The following is a 26,882-nucleotide window of genomic DNA, read 5'->3' on the forward strand; positions in this document are numbered from 1 at the left end:
ATATGCTTCTTTCCAGCCCTAATAAGGTGCTAACAATGTTCACAGCTCTTACCGGCTTGCAAGCTCTTTCATTGTTACTCTCTGCAAAGAATGTTTTTCCAGTCCTAAGTATTTTTTTTCATTGCTCTACTTGCTCCAAATATGCTTCTTTCCAGCCCTAACAAGGTGCTAACAATGTTCCCAACTCTTACCAGTTTGCAAGCTCTTTCACTGTTACTCTCTTCAAATAAGTTTTTTTTAAAGCCCTAACCAGGGAATAAAATAATGTGTTGAAGCTGACCACACTAAGGACGCTAGTCAGATGAATATCTGGTAGGCAATTCCCCCACCCCTATTTTACTCCTCAAAAACTAAGGTGTGTCTTATACTCCAAAAATACAGTATTCTCCAAAGCATCTGAAGGTAGTATAAGAAGCAATGGGTGGAAACTAATCAAGGAGAGAAGCAACTTAGAACTAAGGAGGAATTTCCTGATAGTTAGAACAATTAATCCATGGAACAACTTGCTTCCAAAAGTTGTGAATGCTCCAACACTGGAAGTTTTAAAGAAGAGTTTGGACAACCGTTTCTCTGAAGTGGTGTAAGATTTCCTGCTTAAGCAGGGGGTTGGACTAGAAGACCTCCAAGGTCCCTTCCAACTTGGTTATTATATTATATATTATAACTTTTGTTGTTTGACCTGAAATACTTCTATGGCCTGCTTGGCTTACAAGTAATTCAGCAGAAGTTCCAGCCCAAATCTGCAGCTAATATGTTAACAGCTTCTTTATCAGCTAAATAATGCCAGAGTCAATAAATACAAAGTAAGCAGGCTGGGAGATATAATCACGGCAAACTGGGTGAAAGCTTCTGTAAAATTACATTAAGGAAACCCATTTACGGACACAAAATTCAAGTTAGTCAAGTGTGTGATTACTCAAAATCATTTATATTAGGAAAATAGCATCAAGAGAACACTAAGAAATTAGGTGATTCACAACAATTTCACTGACTGGTCCTTTATAAACTCCCCTAAGATGGCAGGCGCATTTCTCTGGAAATTGACTGCCCTAAACTTAAGCAGGATTTATGTCTCAACAAAGTGGCAAATTTTAGATTGTTACATTGAACATAGAAACATAAAAGATTGACGGCAGAAAAAGATCGCATGGTCAATCTAGTTTGCCCTTATACTATTTCCTGTATTTTATGTTAGCATGGATATATATATATATATATAAGGTTCGCAACTTGGGCGTCCTCCTCGATCCACAGCTCACATTAGAGAAACATCTTTCAACTGTGGCGAGGGGGGTGTTTGCCCAGGTTCGCCTTGTGCACCAGTTGCGGCCCTATCTGGACCGGGACTCACTGCTCACAGTCACTCATGCCCTCATCACCTCGAGATTCGACTACTGTAATGCTCTCTACATGGGGCTACCTTTGAAAAATGTTCGGAAACTTCAGATCGTGCAGAATGCAGCTGCGAGAGCTATCATGGGCTTTCCCAAATATGCCCATGTTACACCAATACTCCGCAGTCTGCATTGGTTGCCGATCAGTTTCCGGTCACAATTCAAAGTGTTGGTTATGACCTATAAAGCCCTTCATGGCACCGGACCAGATTATCTCAGGGACCGCCTTCTGCGGCACGAATCCCAGCCACCAGTTAGGTCCCACAGAGTGGATCTTCTCTGGGTCCCCTCAACTAAACAATGTTGCTTGGCGGGACCCAGGGGAATAGACTTCTCTGTGGTGGCCCCAGCCCTCTGGAACCAACTCCCCCCAGAGATTAGAATTGCCCCCACCCTCCTTGCCTTTCGTAACCTACTTAAAACCCACCTCTGCCGTCAGGCATGGGGAATTGAGATCCTCTTTCCCCCTAGGTCTTTACAATTCTATGCATGGTATGTATGTATGTATGTTTGGTTTTTATATTAATGGGTTTTTAATCGTTTTTAGTATCAGATTACTATTGTACACTGTTTTATTGTTGCTGTTAGCCGCTCCGAGTCTCCAGAAAGGGGCGGCATACAAATCCAATCAATCAATCAATCAATCAATCCATCAATAAATAAATATGTTTATCCCAGGCATGTTTAAATTCAGTTACTGAGAATTTGCCAACCACGTCTGCTGGAAGTTTGTTCCAAGCATCTACTAATCTCTGGGGGGAGCTGGTTCCAGAGGGTCGGGGCCACCACAGAGAAGGCTCTTCCCCTGGGTCCCGCCAGACGACATTGTTTAGTCGACGGGACCCGGAGAAGGCCAACTCTCTGGGATCTAACTGGTCACTGGGATTTGTGCATCAGAAGGCGGTCCCGGAGATATTCTAGTCCGATGCCATGAAGGGCTTTATCAGTACCAGTACACAGTACAGGTTCTGCCAGAAATCTGATGACACCAAGGGGTTCCCCTGAAGAAAAAAGGTTGAAAAGCACTGGTTTAACCAATCAGCATTGGGTAAGCTAGGATGGGGCAGCCAATCGGTGTTGAGAACTGCTTTCGGATAGTAATTCTTGATGGTATTTGTGAGCCTTGAATTTTCAGCTGGGCTATATCTCCATCTCAATTTACTAAGAATTGGGCTTAGCCACTGCTCAAAGGGTTTTTAGTTGCCTGATCTTGGAGATAATAATTTGGCTCACAATTGCTTCTGTACCCTTCTTAATTAAACTTAGCTTGTCTTTTATTTCAGTTGGGCCCGCATTAGCCGATTCACCCAATGCTGCTGATTCTTAACTGCAGGTGATCCTTGACATACAACCAACATTTCCATTGCTAAGCAAGACAAATGTTAGATGAGTTTGACATCCTTTATGATGTTACTTGCCATAGTTGTTAAGTGAATCTTTCAATCATTAAATGAATCTGGATTCCCGAATGACTTTGCTTATTGGAAGTTGTTCTGTCCGGATTGGTCAATGATCAGGAATAAAAAAAGCCACACACGCTTGCAAAAGTTGATCATAGCAAAAGTCTATTGGTAAAACAAGTTCATGAAATAAACTGGTTAACTCTAAAGAATCCCATGCTGGTAGCATGCCTGGCTAATGAGCGAGAGATAAGCAAAGTCTGGGCTGCGAGCCAGAGAGTCATTAATTTCAGTCCTTGAAATGTTTCTGGCAGTTTGACTAAAACCTATAATTCAGTAAAGCTTAACAAAACATGAAACTGACAAGGATGACAAAGATCTGGAAGCAGAAAGTCCTCTCAACTTCGGTTCTCCAACCGCCATGATACAAATGTTGTTCACCATGCCCACTTTCCCTCAGACAGTCCCTTATATACGGACAAGGTGTGGCCAAGTGTCCTATAGAGCTACTAATGTCAAGAACCCCTTCTTTTCAGATACTCATGATTAGACACCGTCCTCCTAACTCTAGGCATATCACGGGGGGGGGGGGCTCCTCCTCTGATTCCCCATTGTCCTCCTCTGACTCACTCAATACCATAACTGGGGGTGCTACAGTGTCTGGTAGGTCCCCAGTCTCTAACAAGTCTGCGGAGAGGGGCGGCATACAAATCAATAATAATAATAATAATAATAATAATAATAATAATAATAATAATAACAACAACAACAACTCCCCCTCTTGGTGTGCCAAGAACACGGGCTTAGGATACTAATATGCATCCATTTCCTGGTCCTCAAAATCCGGGATCAGCTGAGCCAGACATGGACCACTTACAACAGAAATTGGCTGAGAAGGTTACAAATGGTGACCCCATGATCCTAAGAATGTAACATAGAATCATAGAAACATAGAAGTCTGACAGCAGAAAAAGACCTCATGTTCCATCTAGTCTGCCCTTATACTATTTTCTGTATTTTATCTTAGGATGGATATATGTTTATCCCAGGCATGTTTAAATTCAGTTACTGTGGATTTATCTACCACGTCTGCTGGAAGTTTGTTCCAAGGATCTACTACTCTTTCAGTAAAATAATATTTTCTCATGCTGCTTTTGATCTTTCCCCCAACTAACTTCAGATTGTGTCCCCTTGTTCTTGTGTTCACTTTCCTATTACAAACACTTCCCTCCTGAACCTTATTTACCCCTTTAACATATTTAAATATTTCGATCAGGTCCCCCCTTTTCCTTCTGTCCTCCAGACTATACAGATTGAGTTCATTAAGTCTTTCCTGATACGTTTTATGCTTAAGACCTTCCACCATTCTTATAGCCCGTCTTTGGACCTGTTCAATTTTGTCAATATGTTTTTGTAGGTGAGGTCTCCAGAACTGAACACAGTATTCCAAATGTGGTCTCACCAGCGCTCTATATAAGGGGATCATAATCTCCCTCTTCCTGCTTGTTATACCTCTAGCTATGCAGCCAAGCATCCTACATCATAAATGCCATGCCAATAGTCAAGCATCCTAATTTTGTTCACATGAGCTTCGTTGGGGATGTGTGAAATTAGTCGTAAGTGTGAAAATCGGTGACAAGTCACTTTTTTTCAATGCTGCTGTAACTTCCAGTAGTCTCATAACAAATGGTTGTAAGTTGAGGACTACCTGTAATTGGTTAAATGTGTTGTATGAATTTAGCCAAAGTCAACAAAACAATAATTAAATATGACATTAACACACCTGCACTAATGAATCAATTCTGTACATGTAGCTCCAGGTCAAATAAAAACTGGATATTTACAGCACAGCAAGCCAACCCCAGACAGATTGTATAATAATAATAATAATAATAATAATAATAATAATAATAATAATAATAATAATAATAATAATAATAATAATAATAATAATTATTATTATTATTATTATTATTATTATTTATTGGATTTGTATGCCGCCCCTCTCCGTAGACTTGGGGCGGCTAACAACAATGATAAAAACAACATGTAACAATCCAATAATAAAAATAACTAAAAACCCTTATTATAAAACCAAACATACACACACAAACATACCATGCATAACTTGTAATGGCCTAGGGGGAAGGAATATCTCAACTCCCCCATGTCTGGCGGTATAAATGAGTCTTGAGTACTTTACGAAAGACAGGGAGGGTGGGGGCAGTTCTAATCTCCGGGGGGGAGTTGGTTCCAGAGGGCCGGGGTCGCCACAGAGAAGGCTCTTCCCCTGGGGCCCGCCAAACGACATTGTTTAGTCGACGGGACCCGGAGAAGGCCAACCCTGTGGGACCTTATCGGTCGCTGGGATTCGTGCGGTAGCAGGCGGTTCCGGAGGTAATCTGGTATGGTTTCATATCACATGTGTGACTCCTATATTGTGACCATAAATCTTGGCTTCTGTTTGAGAAAGAGGCTAGCCATTAAGGGAAGACTGTTTAACAGTTGTCTGTATCTGGTGATACCATCGAAAAGCAGAGGTACTGAGTTTGATTGGCATGGAAAGTTTGCGAGAACAGTTTCTTTTTAATCTTTCGGCGCTTCTCTTCCTCTTTTCTTAAGGGAGCGGAGACAGATAACCTTTTAATAGTAATCTGAAATTCAAATAGAGTAAAATCCACTCCGTGCGCATCGCAATATTTGTGAAAGATTTTTTTTAAAAAAACAAACCAGCTTTTAAAACACCCCGTTTTATTGGTCTGGAATCTAAGTGTGTGTATTTGAGTGCTCATAGGGAAATAATATTAACAGAACGAAAAGGTCAGAAAATTATAAGAAATACCTTTTCCAAAACTAAATATGCCCCAGCAAATCAGATTCCCAGCTGACACCATGCCCATAGTTTTAAAACTGGCAAAATGGAGCTGGAGAAGTTGAACTCTGTGTGAGTAAATGTCCTTAAAAAAACCCAAAACCATATCTCTATGGATCAGGATATAAATTAATACTTTGACTCTTCAACTAGACTCATTACAAATAGTAAAAGTAGATTTTGTACTTTTCACAATACAGTGAAACAAACTACTTACAAACGCCTCTACTTACAAACTGTTCTAGATAAGAACTGGGTGTTCAAGATTTTTTTTGCCTCTTCTCAACAACCATTTTCCACTTACAAACCCGAGCCTCCGAAACTAACTGGAAAAGGTGGGGAGAAGCTTCTGTGAGGCCTCTCTAGGAATCTCCTGGGAGGAAACAAGACTGGAAAAGGCAGGAAGAAGCTTCTGTGACACTTCTCTAGGAATCTCCTGGGAGGAAACAAGACTGGAAAAGGTGTCGAGAAGCTTCTGTGGGGCCTCTCTAGGAATCTCCTGAGAGGAAACAGGGCCAGAAACGGTGGGGAGAAGCCTCTGTGGGGCCTCTCTAGGAATCTACTGGGAGGAAACAGGGCCTCTACCCTCCCTCTGGTTTTCCCAATCGCATTATTTGCTTTTACATTGATTCCTATGGGAAAAATTGCTTCTTACAAACTTTTCTACCTGGTCACGGAGGGAATTAACTTTGTAAGTAGAGGTACCACAGTATAAGTAAGTTAACCATGAAGTAACCAACTTACCAGATTCAGACAATACGCTTAAGAAGGTCAGTGAAAGATCTAGTATGCTAAATTTGTTTACTGTGAATATGGGTTTTGGAATATGCCTGGGTTCAATATGCTTTGTGAATGCAATCCAATTGGTTTATGGTTCAATGTATTATGCAAAATCACAATGTTGATTATTTATTTATTTTATTTATTAATCAGATTTGTATTTGTATTTGATTAATTCATAAACAGACTAACAATATTTTCTAAACACCTTCAATATGCCACAAAGGATTAAAATTTGACTTTAAAAAAAGACCCAATATCCTTTACATGACGTTGTGGAAATTTCATTTGGTTTTTGCCTTTCAGTAATCTCCGTTTTCTTTCTCATCTGGCTCTGCTTCTTTTGATCTACATCTCCAATCAATCAAATCACAGAAATTCCAGCAGAGGCATCTGCTAAGAATATCAGAGGAATCCATCTGGATGATACAAATCTAACTAATACAGATGGTCACTGGGCTATCCTATTCAGAGGACAATCCTTGGCATCTAAACTAATTCCCATCATTTTCTCTACATGTTATTTTTCTTCCGCATAGCAACATAGGTCCATACGCCCACAGAATCAGCAATAGGTCCTTTAAGACTTTGAGACATTTTCTGTGACAGAAAGTAGAGAACGGAATCCCATAAATATAAGGCCCTGCACACTTTATTAAAGTTGCAGATTGCAGTATACAGTAGTCCCTCGCTATACCGCGCTTCACCTACTGCGGCTTCACTTCATTGCGGGTTTCTGAGGAAGCCGATTGGCAGATTTAAACAGCCCACCGAACTCGATCGGCAGGTTTATCACCAAAAAAAATATATCTAAAATTGTAAATACACTGTATTTAAATACTGTATCTAAAATAAATACTGTGTGGGAAGGGTTTATAAACACTTAAAACAATGAAAACTTACCAAACAATTACAATATAAATACTTAAATAAGTACTATCAGTCGATAAATTCCCCATCGCGGATTTCACCTATCGCGGCCAGGTCTGGAACGTAACACCAGCGATAGGTGAGGGACTACTGTAGTTCATTTAAATAGCTGTCCATGGTCCTGAACTTTTCCACTTTTATTTTCTTGTTTAAAATCGTTTTTATTGTATATTTCAACTTTTCTAACATATGTGCCCAATATATACTACAAACATATCTCAAAAATGACTTAAGAATCTCAGATAAAGAGTTTCACCATTTTTTTTAAAGTAGGGATGATGTCAATTAAAAAAATGTTTTAACATAGATCCTGAAATAACTTTTTCCTGCTAAATCTTCTTCCTCTCTTCTAAACCATGTGATATGGAAAATTCTAGGTAGAAATAAGTTTAAGAAAGGCATTAGAAGGTCTCCCTATCATCTTTCATAGTTTATTACTTTCCTTATCCAACTTGAGTTCTGTACACAATTGTTACCATACATATTGTGTACTATGGTTATTGCATACTATGTTCAGAATATTATATGTTGCAAACAGGGCCTTATTTTGGGGAAAACACAATCTCTCTCTCTCTCTTTCTCTCCATTCACATCCATGTATTTATCAACTTATCAACTGCCTAACATCTGTCTGAATGTCTGTCTGGAACTATCTATCTATCTATCTATCTATCTATCTATCTATCTATCTATCTATCTATCTATCTATCATCTATCTATCTATCTATCTATCTATCTATCTATCTATCTAATCTATCTATCTATCTATCTATCATCTATCTATCTATCTATCTATCTATCTAATCTATCTATCTATATATCTATCATCTATCTATCTATCTATCTATCTATGTAATCTATCTATCTATCTATCTATCATCTATCTATCTATCTATCTATCTATCTATCTATCTATCTATCTATCTATCTATCTATCTATCTATCTCTCCTATCTAAATTTACCCTATTTCGCCTAAAATAAGACATCCCCTGATAATAAGCCCAGTCAGGTTTTTGAATGCTTGGCAATAAGGCCAAGTGCTTATTTCAGGGTTCAAAAAAAAAATATAAGACAGGGTTTTATTTTCGGGGGAACATGGCCACCACAGAAATATACAGATAACAAGAGGAAAGTAACAGATTGCACATCTGAATTACAAAGGAGAATTCTTTGAAAGTGTCATTTCTTTGCCCCCAAGGGCATACTTGGCTACACAGTTATTCTCTACTTTGCTATGTGGAAAAGTGATCGAAACTTTGATCCATGGGACTTCATTAAAGTTGGAAGCAGACCTCCGGAGATGTCATTAAAATTTGGAGTTTTCAGGGACAGAATTATGTGCCAAAGAATATCAAAGGGTGCTACAGGTTTTCTGGATGAGAAATTTGGGGTGTCTAGATTAAGCCTACTTTTCAATTACTGTGCAAATGAAAATATATGCTACTTGGCGATCATGGGAGAGATACATGTGTGTATGCACACAACATTTATTTATTGATTGATTGATTGATTTTGTCCATTGCACAATGAGAGTTATATTGGGTATACATATAGTAAATATATAATGAAGGTTATAGAGGATATACTCATAGTAAATATATATCTAAGAAAGAAGAGAAGAAATAGGAATAAAATATATCAGTGAAAGAATAGAATAAATATAGGAAAGAAGAATGGTATAGGAGATATAGGAGAGCAATAGGACAGGGGACGGAAGGCACTCTGGTGCACTTATGAACACCCCTTACTGACCTCTTAGGAATCTGGAGAGGTCAACTGTGGATAGTCTAAGGGTAAAGTGTTGGGGGTTTGGGGATGACACTACAGAGCCTGGCAATGAGTTCCACACTTCGACAACTTGGTTACTGAAGTCGTATTTATTACAGTCAAGTTTGGAGCGGTTAATATTAAGTTTAAATCTGTTGTGAGCTCTTGTGTTGTTGTGGTTGAAGTAGTCGCCGACAGGCAGGATGTTGTAGTAGTTGCCGACAGGCAGGACGTTGCAGCATATAATTTTGTGGGCAATACTTAGATCATGTTTAAGGCGTCTTAGTTCTAAGCTTTCTAGACCCAGGGTTGAAAGTCTAGTCTCGTAGGGTATTCTGTTTCGAGTGGAGGAGTGCTAATTGTGTACAGAACTGCAACAAAACGGATTCAGTGCAAAGGAGAAAGAAGTTCAGAAAAGCTCCATTATGGTCATAACTCGAGAACTATCCATAATGTGCTAATATACTTCAAGACGGGGTGGGCAGCAGCCGGTGCGCTCAAGTGCTCTGTCCCGGTGGGAATTTCCGGGCTGTGTGCGCAGCAAGCAAAATCCACATGAGGATGCTCCACGAGTGATATTTCGGCAATTTTCGGCAATTTTCTTGCTTCTGTGCATGCATGAAATGCACAGGAGTCCTCGGACAGGGGCGGCATACAAATCCAATAAATAAAATAAATAATAAATAAAATATCAGTGAAAATCCCCAAAATCTCTTGTGCGCATCCTCATGCGAGATTTCACATACTACGTGTTGTGGTTAGCTCTGGCCCAGCTCCTGCCCCAAGGACTGTGGATGTGGGGGAGACATCCACATGCTGCAGGCCTGTTTTGCCCCCGGTGGAATCTGCTGATGAAGGCTCCTCTGACCAAGAAGACATGAGTGACAGGGAGGAGGAGAGTGTGGCAGACAGCTCAGAAGGAGATCAATTATCTAGCTCCTCATTTGGATTCAGAACAAGAGTTAATGATACAGCCACGCATGCGGACAGGGATGCATAGGCAGCAACAACTGAGAGATTATTGTCAAAGAAAATGAGGCCACCTGTGGTTGGGTGGGGCCATGGTAATTAGTGAGGCTGCTATAAATAGTAGCCTGTGGGTTTGGCCATTGTGGAGGATTATCGGATCGTTGTGTTTCGTGACTGCTTTACTGACTTTGACCTTTTGTGTGCTGATTTTCCCCCGCTTTGAAACTAAACCAGAGCAAAGTGTGTTTCACTTTGTGAAAAAAGAAGGGTTGTGAATTGCCTCACAGCTGCAAGCTAAGTATCACAGAACTGATAAGGGACTTGTACAAATTACCAGTTTGTTTGGAAACCAGTGCTCTTTGCTATACCAAAAGAGGGCTTAGTTTAAGTGAATTTTCATTGTAAAGAATATTGTTTTGAATTTTCAAACGTGTGTGTGTCTGAAATTTGTACCTGTGAATTTTTTGGAGGAGTCTACCAGAGAGCCCGACAGAACACTACACATGCGCAAAAGCCAAATCTCGCATCGGCGTGCCCGCAACAGCCTCAAAAAGTGCACAAGTAGGAGGTAAAATGAGCAGCCCTTCACTGCTTCAAGACATTATTTTAATAATGTAGTTGCAGTAGATGGTCCCTTGATTGTTCTGGGGTTTTTGGTTGATTGGTCTGGTTTTTTTTTAATGCGGTGTAAATTCAATTTTTTTTACTACCAGTTCTGTGGCTATAGCGTGTTGGTGTGGCATGGTATGATGGGCGTGGCGTGGTAGGCGTGACTTGGTGGGCGTGGCAGGGGAAGGATACTGCAAAATCCCCATTCCTTCCCCTGGTGTGGGGGAAAGATATTGCAAAATCTCCATTTCCACCCCACTCTGGGCCCAGCCAGTATGGTATTAGCAGGTTCTCTGAAATACTCAAATTTTCCACTACTTGTTCTCCGAACCACTCAAAATTTCTGCTACCGGTTCTCCAGAACCTGCTGGATTTCACCCCTGACCCAGAGTCATGCTGGGTGACCTTAAAAATCTTGTTAGTCATCATCATCTTCTTTTTGTCCTGTTTTTGAACCATTTATTTGCTCTATATTCCATTCTAACTGTTGCTGCCTCATCATCATATAAAAGACTCAATCAACGGATGAGGTTGCGACTCCATTTTTAAAGTCTTTCCGCAATACTTTCGAGTATTTCTTTTTAGATCTTTGACAGTTCACGTCTACAGTGACCATACTTATCTGTATCTCCAAAGCCTTCTCTGTGGCGGCCCCGGCCCTCTGGAACCAACTCTGCCCAGAGATTAGAATTGCCCCCACCCTCCTTGCCTTTCGTAAGCTTCTTAAAACCCACCTCTGCCGCCAGGCATGGGGGAACTGAGATATTCTTTCCCCCTAGACCTTTACAATTTTATGCATGGTATGTCTGTATGTATGTTGGGTTTTATAATAAGGGTTTTTAACTGTTTTATATTGGATTGTTTATATGCTGCTTTTATTACTGTTGTTAGCCGCCCTGAGTCTATGGAGAGGGGCGGCATACAAATCCAATAAAGAAAAAAATAAAATTAAATTAAATTAAATTAAAATAAAATAAAATAAAATAAATATATTCAACAACTGGAAAAGGAGATGACCATTTCTAGTTAAACGAATACATTTGCTGGAATCTAATCATGCTTGATATGTGGTAAAGGGACTATATCACCTTTTACTGTACAGTATATGGAACACATCTTGTAATAATGTTATGCATCTGTCTTAATTTTATTTACTCCAAAATAATGCATGCTTACATATGAATATTTTATTTATTTTTATTTATTTCTTTACTTGTCAAACAGGTACAGTATTATAGCATGTATTAACATAACATAACATAAGTAGAACGTAGTAATAGAAAGGATAATAAGACAGAAGGACAGGGACATTAGGCACAAAAGTGCACTTATGCACGCCCCTTACAGACCTCTTAGAAAAGGGGGAGAGGTCAATTGTAGATAATATAAGGTTGAAGATTTTGAGGTTGGGGAAAGCAACAACAGAGTCAGGTAATGAGTTCCAGGCGTTGACCACTCTATTGCTGAAATCGTATTTTCTGCAGTCTAGTTTGGAGTGATTTACATTTAGTTTGTATCTATTACGTGCTCTTGTGTTGTTGTTGTTAAAGGTGAAGTAGTCACTGACAGGGAGTACATTATGAAGTATGATTTTATGAACAACAGTTAAATAAGTTCGGAGACGACGTAGTTGTAAATTTTCTAGACGTAGTATTTGAAGCCTGGAGGAGTAGGGTAATTTGTTACATGAGGAGGAGCGAAGGACTCTTCTTGAGAAGTATTTCTGGATTCCTTCAATTGTATTAATGTCTGATATGCAGTGTGGATTCCATACAGGTGAGCTGTATTCTAGAATAGGACTGATGAATGTACAGACCTACTACAGTTATTAATGTGTACAGAATATTACAGTTTCTAGCTTTTATCCATGTGGATAGGGGAATCCAGGGTGTTGAAATATAACATTTGGAGGCACAATCACTCCCCACAACCCGCCTCCCAAATTTGGTTTGGTTCAGAAATTCCAGAGGAGGCCTGCATGATACCCAATCTTTCTATTTTGCTTTTTTAAGGCCTTGATCCATGTTGGTGCATGGAATCCAAAGACGTCTTTAATTTTTGAAGAGGAGTCTCAACCATCACTGTTAATGCTAGTCCTACCATGAATGTCATCAGGCAATGTCCAAGGAACAAGTAGAACTAAACGGACAAGCACAAACAAAATGAAAACTGTTTGGTACAGCAAGATACAAGCGATTCTGAACATTCAGCCATCTTTAATTAAATACCTAAAGTTATTTCGTCTGGCAGGCCCCAGGGGAAGAGCCTTCTTTGTAGCGGCCCCAGCCCTCTGGAATCAACTCCCCCCCAGAGATTAGAACTGCTCCCAACTATACCGCCAGGCATGGGGGATTTGAGACATCTTTCCCCCAGGCTTCTTATAATTTATGTTTGGTATGTATGTGCTGTCTGGTTTTAATATGATAGGGTTTTAGTTATTTCTTTTAATATTAGATTTGTGCCACTATAATATTGTTTTTATCATTGTTGTGAGCCACCCCGAGTCTTCGAAGAGGGGCGGCATACAAATCTAATAAATTATTATTATTAAATTATTATTATTAATTTATTTAATTAAATAACTAAAGTTACGTTGAGGTAAGATGGGCAGCTTATAAAACTTTTAAAGAAATAAGTTATGATCAGGGAAACATAGCTATAGGCAGTGCTCAATAACAACAAGAGGATAAGAACAGGGAAAAGGAGACCTTTTTCCAATATGCACATTTCATTCTTGAAATACTGTACATATTCAATTCAATTTATTAGATTTGTATGCCGCCCCTCTCCATAGACTCGGGGTGGCTCACAACAATAATAACACAATATATAACAAATCTAATAATTAAAAGTCATTTAAAAACCCCTTATTAAAAAGAAAACATACACACAAGCATACCATGCATAAACTGTATAGGCCCGGGGGAGATGTCTCAGTTCCCCCATGTCTGGCGGCAGAGGTGGGTTTTAAGAAAGACAAGGAGGGTGGGGGCAATTCTAATCTTCCAGAGGGCCGGGGCCACCACAGAGAAGGCTCTTCCCCTGGGTCCCGCCAGATGACATTGTTATGTGCACACTCACCTACATATATACCGTATTTTTCAGTGTATAAGACACATTGATAATTTGGGTGCGTCTTATACTCTGAATGTAGGTTTTTTTCCCCTTTTTTCCAGCCCTAACGATCTTCCCAGCTCTTACCTTGCAGGCTCTTTCATTGTTACTCTCTTTGAAGAATGTTTTCCAAGCCCTAAGTCTTTGCAGGGTTTTTTTCATTGCTCTAACTTGCTCCAAATAAGTTTCTTTCCAGCCCTAACCAGGTGCTAACAATGTTCCCAACTCTTACCGCCTTCCAACTTTTTCATTGTTAACTCTCTGCCAAGAATGTTTTCCAAACCCTGTCTTTGATATATATTTTTTCATTCTCTACTTATTTTATTTATTTATTTATTTATTTATTTATTAGAATGTATGCTGCCCTTCTCCGAAAACTCGGGGCAGCTCACAGAATAAATATAGATGGGAATTGAAGTCCCTATGGCCGAAAGTGTATGCAGGCTGCCAAGTGCTCGAATGTTGATCGCTTGACCCCAGGAGTTCTACAAAAGCTGTAAATTCAGCCACAGATCATAAGTCCATTTTTTTTATATCATAATTTCAAACTATTGCTTAACAAACAATCTTAAGGTGAGGACTACCTGTACCAAAAAGGCTACAATGGGAAATATGTTTGTTCAGGATAGGCACAGCCAATCCCAAAACCTCAATTTATCAGTAGGCAAACTATCTCAAAAGTATGTTCTTTAGCCTCCAATGAGACCTCTGGGGAGCATCAAAGCTTTGGGGCAGATCAATATGATGCTGGAAGCCGGTGCTTTCCTTCACACGCTTTTCTTGTACACTCACCATATTGATGTCTGAGTAGTGTATCAAAGTTTCTTGAAGCCCATTGTATAATAGGATCATCACTGGATGCACCAAATAGCAAGCGTAGCTAATTCTTGCGACCACCGTCCAAACGCTCCATGAAAGTATTGTGTTGATGAATCCTGCCAGGGGAAAGCAACACAAATCAGTAAGCAACAAGCTTTAGTTGTTTTCTTCAAAAGAGTAAAATACCGTATTTTTCAGAGTATAAGACGCACCTTCCCTCCCTAAAAGAAGGTGGAAATGTTGGTGCGTCTTATATACCGAATACAGCCATTTTTGTCCTCCTAAAACCCCACTTCCGCATCCCATATTTGTGAAAATTGGCCCTTTTTCCCCAAAATGGGGTTTTCAGAGGGTTTGGGGGGAATGCTTCTGGGGGCAGGGGGAAGGCAAAAACACCCAAATGTTTGCAAAAAATGGGGGTGTTTTTGCCTTCCCTTAGTCCACCCATCCAGATGCCACCATTTCGGGGTTTTTTAACCTCTGTGCATACATAGAATGCTTTGCGCATGCGCAGAGGATAAAATAACTCAAATGGCAGTGTTTGAGCATGTGGGTGGAGCCTTGTGCTCCCTTCACGACTGGCTCTCCAACGACCGATAGGCACGAGTGAACCAAATGCATTTCAGCCTGCCTCTGGTGCTTTGTATCCTGGCTGCCAATCAGTTTCCAGACACAATTCAAAGTGTTGGTTATGACCTATAAAGCCCTACATGGCATCAGGTTAGAATACCTTCGGGACCGCCTTCTGCCGCACGAATCCCAGCGACCGATTAGGTCCCACAGAGTCGGCCTTCTCTGGCTCCCATCGACAAAACAATGTCGTCTGGCGGGACCCAGGGGAAGAGCCTTCTCTGTGGCGGCCCCAGCCCTCTGGAATCAACTCCCCCTGGAGATTAGAACTGCCCCCACCCTCCTTGCCTTTCATAAGCTACTCAAAACCCACCTATGTCGCCAGGCATGGGGGAACTGAGTTACCCCTAGACTATGGTAGATTTGTGTATGGTATGGCTGATATTATATGGTTTTAATAATGGGTTTTTTATGTGCCTTTTTAAATATATTTTTAATGTGCCTTTTTTAATATATTTTTTATGTGCGTTTTTAATATATTGGATTTGTGACATTGTATTCGGTTGTGAACCGCTCTGAATCCTTGGAGAAGGGCAGCATACAAATCTAATAAATTATTATTATTGATTATTAAACAAGTCCATGATGCCTAGCTGTACCAGGTGGACATTGATGAGAACATTCCTCCCCAGCAATATTTGAAACTTCAAACAGGGCATTCACCAGTAGGCTCCGCCCCTCCCAGCTGCGGCCAACCACTAACCTCACTACCCAAACAGTCCTCGGCGGCCGGTGCAGGCATGCATGATCCCAACATGTGCATGTGTGCACCCCGCATGAGATTCCAGCTATTTTCGCCTATATTTTTGCTCGGATAGCATACCTCCATAGCCTTCCTCACATGCGAAAATGATCCATCCTACAGCAATCGCCCAAAGGGTCCGATGAACAGCTTGATAAATGGCAAGAGCAGGTGAATAGAAGCTGTGGGGATCTTCTAATGTGTAGGCCAAAGCAATCACCATCGACATGGAGATCAGGGCACAAAGCCAACCAATACAAGCCTGAACCTGCAGGAAGATGAGAAGGATGTACATTTGTGCTCACTTTGTTTCTTTGTTAACTTTAATTTATTTCATTTATTTATTAGTCAAACATGTACAGGTAGCCCCCAACTTATGACGTCGATCCGTTCCTACGGGGCGTCATAAGGCGAATTTCCATGTAAGTCGGAATACTGTATTCCGATTTACACGAACGGAGGCGGCGGCTGCGGTTTCAAGGGACCAACAGCTGGTCCTTCTCGGTGCTGCGTTGCTGCAGCCTCCGAGGCCGCCCACTGCGGAGATACCCTTGCCCGAACGGAGGCAGCAATGCAGCGACGAGAAGGACCAGCTGTTGGTCCCTTGAAGCTGCCGCCGCGGCCACCACCACCGCCATTCGCGTGAAGGAATCTCCGCAGTGGGTGGTGGCGGTGGCTCCGAGGTCGCCCACCACAGAGATCCCCTTGCCTGAACGGAGGTGGCGGTGGCAGCCTCGGAGGCTGCAGCAACGCAGCACCGAGAAGGACCGGCTGTTGGTCCCTTGAAGCCGTCGCCGCCTCCGTTCAGGTGAGGGGGTCTCCGTGGGGTCTCCGAAGCTGCCGCCCACCACGGAGATCCCTTTGTCCGAATGGAGGCGGCGTGAAACGTCGTAGGTCGGGGACAACGTAACCCGGGAACTACCTGTAGAAGGATAGTTGTAGTTTGTATAAACATAAGTTAAAAAGTAACAATAAAAGAGGACAATAGGACAGTAGGACAGAGATGGGAGGCACAGTGATGTGCTTATGCAAGTCCCTTACACACCTCTTAGAAACGGGGCAAGGTCAACTGTAGACAATCTAAGGTTAATTTTTGGGAGGTTTGGGGGAGAAACACAAAATCAGGTAGTGCATTCCAGGCGTTGATGAGTCTATTGCTGAAGTTGTATTTTCTGCAGTCGGGTTTGTAGCGGTTTACATTGGGTTTGAATCTATTACGTGCTTGTGTATTGCTGCAGCGGGAAGCAAAATCTTGTAAGGTGATGCGCACGCAAGAGAGATTTCAGTGATTTTTTGCTTCCACTCATGCACAGAAGCAAAAAACCACCAAAACCGTGTACGCGCGTATGCATCCCCTTGCAAGGCTTTGCTTCCTGAACATCTAGAAAAGTTCATAAGTAGAGGCGTTTGTAGGTAGAGGTACCACTGTATTGGAGAAAAGCTACAGCTTCCTGCTCAAATACACTGCTCAAAAAAATAAAGGGAACACTTATACAACACAATACAACTTCTGTGAACCCAAACTGTCCACTTAGGAAGCAACACTGATTGACAATCAATTTCACAAGCTCTTGTGCACATTCAACTTTGTACAGAACAAAGCATTCAATGAGAATATTTCATTCATTCAGATCTAGGATGTGTTTTTTGAGTGTTCCCTTTATTTTTTTGAGCAGTATACTTCTTAGATCTGCGTTTTTATTGCCATCCTTTTCTCCTGACCTCTCCACTCCCCATATTGATCTAGGCTAGTTTTCTTTTCAAATTCGTCCTAATTCATAACAAGTCTTCAACACATTTATGAGATCCAGAATACTTTGCCCAAGGTAACCATCCACATAACGTTTTAAATGACTCCAATACCAGGAATCAAAGGTAGTCTCTGACTAGCCCAAAACAGAGTCCTCCAGGCACCTTTAATTAGTAGTTCATGCCAGTGAACGTCTATACACCTGACTCATCCTTCCTTTGTTTTGCAACAAAGTGAGAAAGACCCAAGAGAACTGCACAGCTTGTAGAAATACAAGGAACTTTCTAGGGAAAGAAAAATAATTGGAAACGATTCCATGAGACCAGTCAATGCTTAGAGGGCAAGGAATGCTGTTTGAGCATTGCATGGTGGAATAATAGAAAGACGAGACAAGACAGTTGAAAGGAATAGCTTAGAAGACACCTTGTAGGAAAATATTCCGTATATTTTATTACTTCTTGTTCTTAGGTTTGCCATATGGGAAGGAAGTTACATGGGGCTACCCTTGAAAAGTGTTCGGAAACTTCAGATCGTGCATAACGCGGCCGCGAGAGCCATCGTGGAGCTCCCTAGATTCGCCCACGTTTCTGCAACACTCCGTGGCCTGCACTGGCTGCCGATCGGTTTCCGGTCACAATTCAAAGTTTTGGTAATGACCTTTAAAGCCCTACATGGCATTGGACCAGAATACATCCGGAACCGCCTGCTACCGCACGAATCCCAGCGGCTGATAAGGTCCCAGAGTTGGCTTCTCCGGGTCCCATCGACCAAACAATGTCGTTAGGCGGGCCCCAGGGGAAGAGCCTTCTCTGTGGCGGCCCCGGCCCTCTGGAACCAACTCCCCCCAGAGATTAGAACGGCCCCCACCCTCCTTGTCTTTTGCAAATTACTCATGACCCACCTTTATCACCAGGCATGGGGGAACTGAGACATCCTCCCCCAGGCTTTTATATTTTATGTTTGGTATGTATATGTTGTATGGTTTTAAATTGTTGGGGTTTTAAATATGTTTTATTTTAATATTAGATTTGTCTCACTGTTATATTGTTTTTGTATTACTGTTGTGAGCCACCCCGAGTCTTCGGAGAGGGGCGGCATACAAATCTAATTAATAATAATAATAATAATAATAATAATAATAATAATAATAATAATATGAAAGTTGGAGAATTTCTCTTTGCCCCAGACTGAACAGTAAAGTAGAAGGAAGCCATGATCTACAACAGGGGTGTCAAATTTTAGTTCATTGAGGGCTGCATCAGATTTGTGCTTGACCTTGGGGGGGAGGGGGTGTCAGGGCCAACTCCACATCATTCACCGAGGCTTCATTTTCAGTAATGAGGGCTTCCTGCAGCCCTCAAGCTGGTCCTTCTCTATTTCCAGGGTGGGCCTGCAGGCCAGATCTAAGCACCCTGCGGGCCGGATTCAGCCCATGGGCTTTGAGTTTGATACCCTGATCTACAATATTTACAGAGAGCAACAGAGATGGAAGGGACCTTGTAGGTCATCTAGTCTAATCTTTTCTTTTCTTTCACAACCTCTGAAGACAACTTCTGTTCCACTGGTTGATTGCTCTCACTGTCAGAATTTTTTTCTTTATTTCCAGGTCAAATCTTTCCTTGGTCAGTTTCCATCCGTTATTCCTTGTCTGGCCTTCTGGTGCCTTGGATAATAGCTTGACCCCTCCTCCTCTCTGTGGGAGCCCCTCAAGTATTGGAACACTGCTATCATGTCTCCCTTTGTCCTTTTCTTTTCCATGCCCAATTCCTGCAACTGCTCTTCATATGTTTTAGTCTCCAATCCCCTAATCACCCTGGTTGCTCTCCTCTACACTTTCTCTAGAGCAGTGATGGCAAACCTTTTTTCCCTCGGATGCCGAAAGAGCATGCATGTGTGCTATCGTGCATTCACGAGTGCCCATACCCATAATTCAATGCCTGGGCAGACTGAAAACAGCTTCCTGGAGACCCTCTGGAGGCTGAAAATGGCCTGTTTTCCAACTTCTGGTGGGCCCAGTAGGCTCATGTTTTGCCCTCTCCAGGCTCCAAAAGCTTCCCTGGAGCCGAGGAAGGATAAAAACGCTTGGAGGCTCTCTGGAAGCCAAAAACACCCTCTCAGAGCCTCTCTGCGAGCCAAAAATCACCTGGCTGGCACACACATGCATGTTGGACCTGAGCTAGGGCAAAAGCTTGCGTGCCAGCAGATATGGCTCCGTGTGCCACCTGTGGCACCCTTGCCATAGGTTCACCATCACTGCTCTAAATTTTCAATGTTTTTTGTAGTGTGGTGACCAAAACTGGATGCAGTACTAAGGCTTTATAGAATGGTATTAGTACCTCCCTAGATCTAGATTGTATCCTTCTATTGATGCACCTTAGGTTTGCATTGGCTTTTTTGGCTGCCGCTGCACACTTCTGGTTTATATTTAGCTGGTTGTCTACTAAGACTCCAAGATCCCTCTCATAGTCATTGCTATTGCGAGACCGCCTTCTGCTGCACGAATCCCAGCGACCGGTTAGGTCCCACAGAGTTGGCCTTCTCCGGGTCCCATCGACTAAACAATGTCGTCTGACGGGACCCAGGGGAAGAGCCTTCTCTGTGGTGGCCCCGACCCTAGGAGATCAGGACTGCCCCCACCCTCCTTGCCTTTCCTAAACTTCTTAAAACCCATCTCTGCCATCAGGCATGGGGGAACTGAGACATCTCCCTTTGCCTATGTAATTTTATGTTTGGAATGTTTGTGTATATGCTTTTATATAAGGTTTTTTTTAGGTTTTTTAATGTAAAATGGTTATTTTAGATTTTAATATTAGATTTGTTATTGTATATTGTTTTTGTCACTGCTGTGAGCCGCCCCGAGTCTGCGGAGAGGGGCGGCATACAAATCTAATAAATAATAAATAATAATAATAATAATAAAATAATAACATTATTGAGTCTGGTTTCAAAAAGCCACGCCCACAGCATGGTAGTAAAATTTTTTGCAGCCCTTCAGCCATGCCAGTGAAATCAGTATAAATACATTTTTAATTGTTTTGTTGAGCAGATCTTTCATTTACCTTGGTTCTTAGGATTGGTGGTTGGTGGTGATTCATGAACAGTCCAAGAAACACACCAACTAGAAATGGACCATATCGGCAGTAAGGTTTTGAGTAATACTCTTGGAAATACATCACAGTGGACATTTGCCTGAAAGCAGAATAAAAATTATTTTGGTGAAACTTGAATGGACAAAAAAACCCCATTAGGAATCGAAACTTGTTTGGCCGATGACTGTTAAAATTGTTTGAAACTAAATAACAATAAACAAATCTAATTAATATTATTGATCTTAACTCACATGGCAAATTTTTGGTCTAAGGATATTCAGTCCTAACCAAACCTCTGACTTTTTATAATCTTAATTTTTCCCCCCAGTTCAAGAATGTCTTTTAACCGCAGCAGTTTTTTTTTTATTCTCTGTGCCCCTATTTCTTCCTACCAACTTTCTCCTTTTTCCTATTCTAGGAAACATTCAAGTTCACAAACAAATTTGGGATTCTTCTCAGCCTGTCAGCAAGTGAGCAACTGTGACGGAAACCATTTTAAAGCTCTTTACCTCATATCGTGTGGGTTTGCTACCGGAAGCCGGTAGAAGAATGAAAGCAACGCTGTAGCTGTAAACGTTACCAGGAAGAGAAAGGCTCCTGAAATGACAAGCCAGCATTTCCTTCTGCCAAAATAAAAAGAAACAGATACAACTGAAAGAAATATTTCAACTATGGACCCAGAGGCCTACTTTAATTCTTTTTGAATCCAGAGAAACCGGATCCTACGGGACCACATTCTGCCGCCCGTACCCCAGCGGCCGATTAGGTCCCACAGAGTTGGCCTTCTCCAGGTCCTGTTGACTAAACAATGTCGTTTGGGGGTACCTAGGGGAAGAGCCTTCTCTGTGGCGGCCCCGGCCCTCTCCCCGGAGATTTGAATTGCCCCCCCTCCCCATCTTCTGCAAGATGTTAAAGACTCACCTATGCCGCCAGGCATGGGGAGATTAACTCCCCCCTCTCTTCTGACTATAGCACTTGAGAATGATATGACTGTGTCGCATTGATTGTTTTTAATATTAAGGGGTTTTAATTATACTTTTATTAATTGGATTTGTATTATTGTTTACTGTGTTTATTGTTGTTGTGAGCCACCCTGAGTCTTTGGAGAGGGGCGGCATACAAATCTAATAAATTAAATTAAATTGAATTAAATTATTCATTTTTCTGCTGTTTTACAATGCATTTGTTTTACACTGCAGAGAATATGGACCCAAATAAAGGCTGGTTAATGAAATGTTCATTTGTCCCAAAGGTGGCTTTCCAAAAGGTAACTGGACCATTGTTCTGTCTTAGTCCTCCTGAGCCCCTGTAATCAGGTGCACATCACAAATAACAAATAATAAAAGGATTTAATATGTACAACTGTCTCAATCTTTTAAGAGTATTCTCAAAAAGCAAATTCAATTCTAGCAAAGTTTTATTAGTTGTCTAGAATCCCAGACAGATGATAAACACAGCTCTAATTACCCGGTGAAGCAAGATTTCAGAATCCTCAAAGTCAGAAGCTAACTAGACAGCTGAAGCTCATTAGCAAAGACAACAACGTGTTCTTTTAAAACACAAGCTTAATCCAATATCCAATATGAACTGTTTTGTTCTCTGTAATGAGGCGGGGCACGCTTTACATCACAATAGTGTGAGAGCGTAGCCCAATAGCCAGCAGTACTACTCTCGTGCAGATGTCCTCCTAGCAAACCACTCATGCCTCCTAGATGCCCTGCACACTCTTGCATCCAGAAGAGGCTCCTCCTCTTCTCCTGAGTCACTCATCCCAGTGTTGTGGTTGGCTCTGGCCCAGCTCCTGCACCAAGAAATGTGGAGGTGGATGCAGGGAAAACATCAACATGTCATAGGCCTGTTTTATTGCCGACAGAGTCAGGTAGTGCAGTTTCCTCAGACAAGGAAGAAGGTGGGGGTGACTTGGAGGAGGGGGGCTTGGCACACAACCCAGGAAGCCAATCTCCATTATCTCCGGTCGATTCGGATGAGGAAGTGTTACACCCACGCATGCGCAGAATTATGAATCGAAGAGAGCAATTGAAGAAATATTACAGGAGATAAGAGAGGCCACCTGTGTTTGGGTGGTGCTCCAGTAATTAGAGCTGCTGATATAAATAGCAGTGTGCTAGCTTGGCCATTGTGGAAGATTATCTGATCGTTGTTTCTTCAGGACCGTGCCTTGCTGTTTCCGGACTTTGTTGATTTTTCACAACTTTGAAACCAAAGCAGAGCAAAGTTTGTGTGTCTCACTTCATGGAAGAAGGAGGGCTGTAACGTTTCTTCCCAGCTGCTAGCTAAGTACTTAAGGACTGATTAAGGGGATTGTACAGCCTACCAGGTTGTTTTGGGTCGAGTGCTCTTTGCAATACAAAAAGGGTGCTTTGTTTCTTTTGAATTTTGTGATAAAGAACATTGTTTTTGAACTTTCAAGTGTGTGTGTGTCTGAAATTTGTACCCTTGAATTTTCGGGAGACTCATACCATAGAGTCCGGCAGAACACCCAGGAAGGGCAGAAGGCCCTGATTGTTGTTCAAACCCCACATCTTCTTCTTCACTGTCAATCTCAAGTGCCAGAAACACAGGATGCCTGTACTGAACCGCCACAATCTCTGTGCTCTGAGTCCGTGACTATTTGTGCAGGATGTGAGCGAACCACAACAACTTTCTTGGTCTCTACTAAAGAAAATCCAGTTGCCTTTTAAAAAAACCCACCTTTGGGACAACCATGACCTGGATGATTGAGAACCTCCACAGACGAAATGTGCATTTGTTCTAAGATAAATGCATAGAAAATCACATAGGACCTTCACTCATAACCATTTGTCGTAAATAAGGTGGGGATTTCCTACCCACCAACAGAGTTACCTTGAAGTATCCTTAGGGGTCTCTGAACTTGGTTGTTTTCTTGCAGATGTTTCATTACCAAACACCATCAGTACTAGTAAGAAATCAGTACTAGTAAGAAATGGGGTTTACCAAACACCATCAGTACTAGTAACCAGCGTTCACTGTAAGCTGCGTGCGTGCGCGCCCCCCCAAAATACCCCCCCGCACACCCTTTTCCATGGGCGCGCGCTCCCCATCCCCCTGCCAGCCCGCAGGGGGGGGAAGGCGTGGCAGTAGGAGGAAAGGGAGCCGCGGCCGCCCCTGCCTCCCCATGGTGCCTCCGGCCCCCTCGGGCCCCTGGCCTCTCGGCCCTGCCCCCCACCCACCCAATCCACCCCCTCTCCTCCTCCGCCGCCTCCTGCCTTGGGGCGCGACTTCTCCCACGGCGGTGGCGGCTGCGGGACGAAAGCGCTGCCAGCCAGGGGGCTGCGAGAGAGGGCTTTCTCTGTGGGCTTCGGGAATGCCCGCCCCGCCCCTCTCGCAGCCCCTTCGCTGGGAGCACTTTCGTCCCAGACTTCCAGCAAGGGGGCTGCAGTAGAGGCAGGGCAGGCGTTCCCGAAGCGCTCGGAGAAAGCGCTCTCGCAGCCCCCTCGCCATCGGTGCCTCCGTTCCGGAGTTCCGCCTCACAGCTGATCACCCTGCCGCCGCCCCACGGCTACTGCCCAGTGCCGCTGCTGAGAGAAAGAGAGAAAGGGGGGAAGAGAGATAGCAATAGAGAGAGAGAAAGAAAACAAGAGAGAAAGAGAGAGAGAGAGATGAAAGGGGGGAGAGAGAGATAGCAAGAGAGAGAAGAGAAAGAAAGCAAGAGAGATAGAAAGAAAGAGTGAGAGAGAAAGAAAGCAATAGAGAGAGAGAAAGAAAATGAGAGAGAAAGACAGAGAGAGAGCAAGAGGGGAGAGAGAAAGAGAGAGAAATGACTCTTGATTTAAAGCATATGGTAAAAAGCACCCAAATAATAACAGAGAAAAAAAACCCCAGCCGTTTGTGTGTGTGTGTGTGAACTCTTGAACCATTTCCAATAGCTCACCTCTAATTGGAAATGGTTCAAGAGTTCACACACACACACACTCACACAAGAGGGGAGGAGACAGGGATGGAAAAAGAGAAGATAATAATAGTAATAGATTTTGGTTTTGTTTTATTATTAATTTCTTTTAATAAAAAAGAAGGGAATTTTTTCTTTCTTTCTTTCTTTCTTTCTTTCTTTATTTATTTATTTATTTATTTATTCTTCTATGCCGCCCAGTCCCAAAGGGACTGTCGCTCAGACACTATACTTTTCCACCCACACCGAAAAAAAATTAGAGGGAACATTGCTAGTAACACCATCAGTACTAGTAAGAAATGGGGTTTTCTCTCACTTTATATTCTAGTAGTTTGCCCTGTTGGCGGGAATGATTTTGGAGGTTGATTGGGCTGTTAGCTTGTTTAGCTTGATTGGGGTATTGTTACTTTGAGGGGCTGCCATTTCTCCCCAGATATTTATATGTTTATATTTAGCATTTATTTCAGTATTATGGACAGTGGCAGGTCCTCACATGATACTCACCTGCTGGAAAGAAAGACTAGCAAGGGTGTTATGAAATAAAACTGGAAATCATTTGCAAGATACCATGTCCATCCATTGCACTGAAAAGCACAAAGAAAATATATATTTTAAAAATAGGCAGCTACACAAATATAGACTACATTATAGGCACAAAGGACATTTTTGTTTCTATGTTTTAAATTGCTCTGTGGTACAGTTGTTGATTTCCCAGGATTATGGTAAGAATCAAGAGATAGAGCCGGGATGGCACAAGAGCCGGGATGGCACAGCAGGTAGAGTGCAGTACTGTAGGCCACTAAAGCTGACTGTAGATCTGCAGGTCAGCGGTTCAAATCTCATCACCAGCTCAAGGTTGACTCAGCCAGTGGGTAAAATGAGGACCCGGATTATGGGGGCAATAGGCTGGCTCTGTTAAAAAGTGCTATTCCTAACATGTTGTAAGCTGCCCTGAGTCTAAGGAGAAGGGCGGCATAAAAATTGAATAAATAAAAAAATAAAAAAATATCTTTATACTGTAGCTATTCTGTTTTTTAATTTTTAAAAGGCAGGTTGCTAGGTCCGAAAAAAGGATAGCTTATTATTTGGCAGCCCTTTCCTTTAATGTTTGATTGATTGATTGATTGATTGATTGATTGATTTGTATACTGCCCTTCTCCAAGGACTCGGGGCGGCATATAGGGATGTACAACCTTGTGGGATGTCCAACCTTGTTAAGATGTATAGACTTCAATTCCCAGAATTCTCCAGCCAGCATGGGGAATTCTGGGAGCTGAAGGCCACAAGTCTTAAAGTTGCCAAGGTTGGACATCTCTGCCTCAACAGATGATCTCATTATTTGTTTAAACTTTTCTTGCAAATGGTAAGCAATATTTCTTAATATTGTAATTTAAAGTACAGACTGATCCACCCATTTTTTCTTCAGCCTGAATTCATAAAAAACTTTTCTCTGTGAACACAATCAACATTCAATAGATTTATTGCTATTGTTGCATGGTGTTGTGGTTGGCTCTAGCCCAGCTCCTGCCCCAAGGAATGTGGAGGTGGATGCAGGAGAAACATCAACATGTCATAGGCCCGTTTTATTGCCGACAGTCAGGTAGTGCAGTTTCCTCGGACGAAGAAGGAGGTGGGGGAGACTTGGAAGGCTTGGCACACAGCCCAGGAAGCCAATCTCCATTATCTTCAGTCGATTCGGATGAGGAAGTGTTAGACCCACGCATGCGCAGAATTATGCATCGAAGAGACCAATTGAAGAAATATTACAAGAGATAAGAGAGGCCACCTGTGTTTTGGTGGGGCTCCAGTAATTAGAGCTGCTGATATAAATAGCAGCGTGTTGGCTTGGCCATTGTGGAAGATTATCTGATCGTTGTTTCTTCAGGACCGTGCCTTGCTGTTTCCGGACTTTGTTGATTTTTCACAACTTTGAAACCAAAGCAGAGCAAAGTGTGTGTGTCTCACTTCATGGAAGAAGGAGGGCTGCAACGTTCCTTCACAGCTGCCAGCTAAGTACTTAAGGACTGATTAAGGGGATTGTACAGACTACCAGGTTGTTTTGGGGCGAGTGCTCTTTGCAATACA

General features: G+C 42.1%; 1 protein-coding gene across 1 annotated transcript in view; it reads right to left on the reverse strand.

Annotated features, from left to right (window-relative positions):
* Positions 1 to 12,729: 12,729 nt before the first annotated feature.
* LOC139159614 (O-acyltransferase like protein-like) overlaps positions 12,730 to 26,882 on the reverse strand; it is a 39,090-nt gene continuing 24,937 nt past the window's right edge. The window contains exons 9-14 of the mRNA XM_070736914.1: positions 25,302 to 25,381; positions 21,376 to 21,489; positions 20,837 to 20,966; positions 16,109 to 16,295; positions 14,629 to 14,771; positions 12,730 to 12,861 (exon numbers count right to left, since the gene is read on the reverse strand). Of these exons, the coding sequence (XP_070593015.1) occupies positions 12,730 to 12,861; positions 14,629 to 14,771; positions 16,109 to 16,295; positions 20,837 to 20,966; positions 21,376 to 21,489; positions 25,302 to 25,381 (786 nt within the window). The remainder of the gene's footprint in view (positions 12,862 to 14,628; positions 14,772 to 16,108; positions 16,296 to 20,836; positions 20,967 to 21,375; positions 21,490 to 25,301; positions 25,382 to 26,882) is intronic.

Source organism: Erythrolamprus reginae, chromosome 2, assembly GCF_031021105.1.
Source record: "Erythrolamprus reginae isolate rEryReg1 chromosome 2, rEryReg1.hap1, whole genome shotgun sequence".
Lineage (NCBI taxonomy): Eukaryota > Metazoa > Chordata > Lepidosauria > Squamata > Dipsadidae > Erythrolamprus > Erythrolamprus reginae.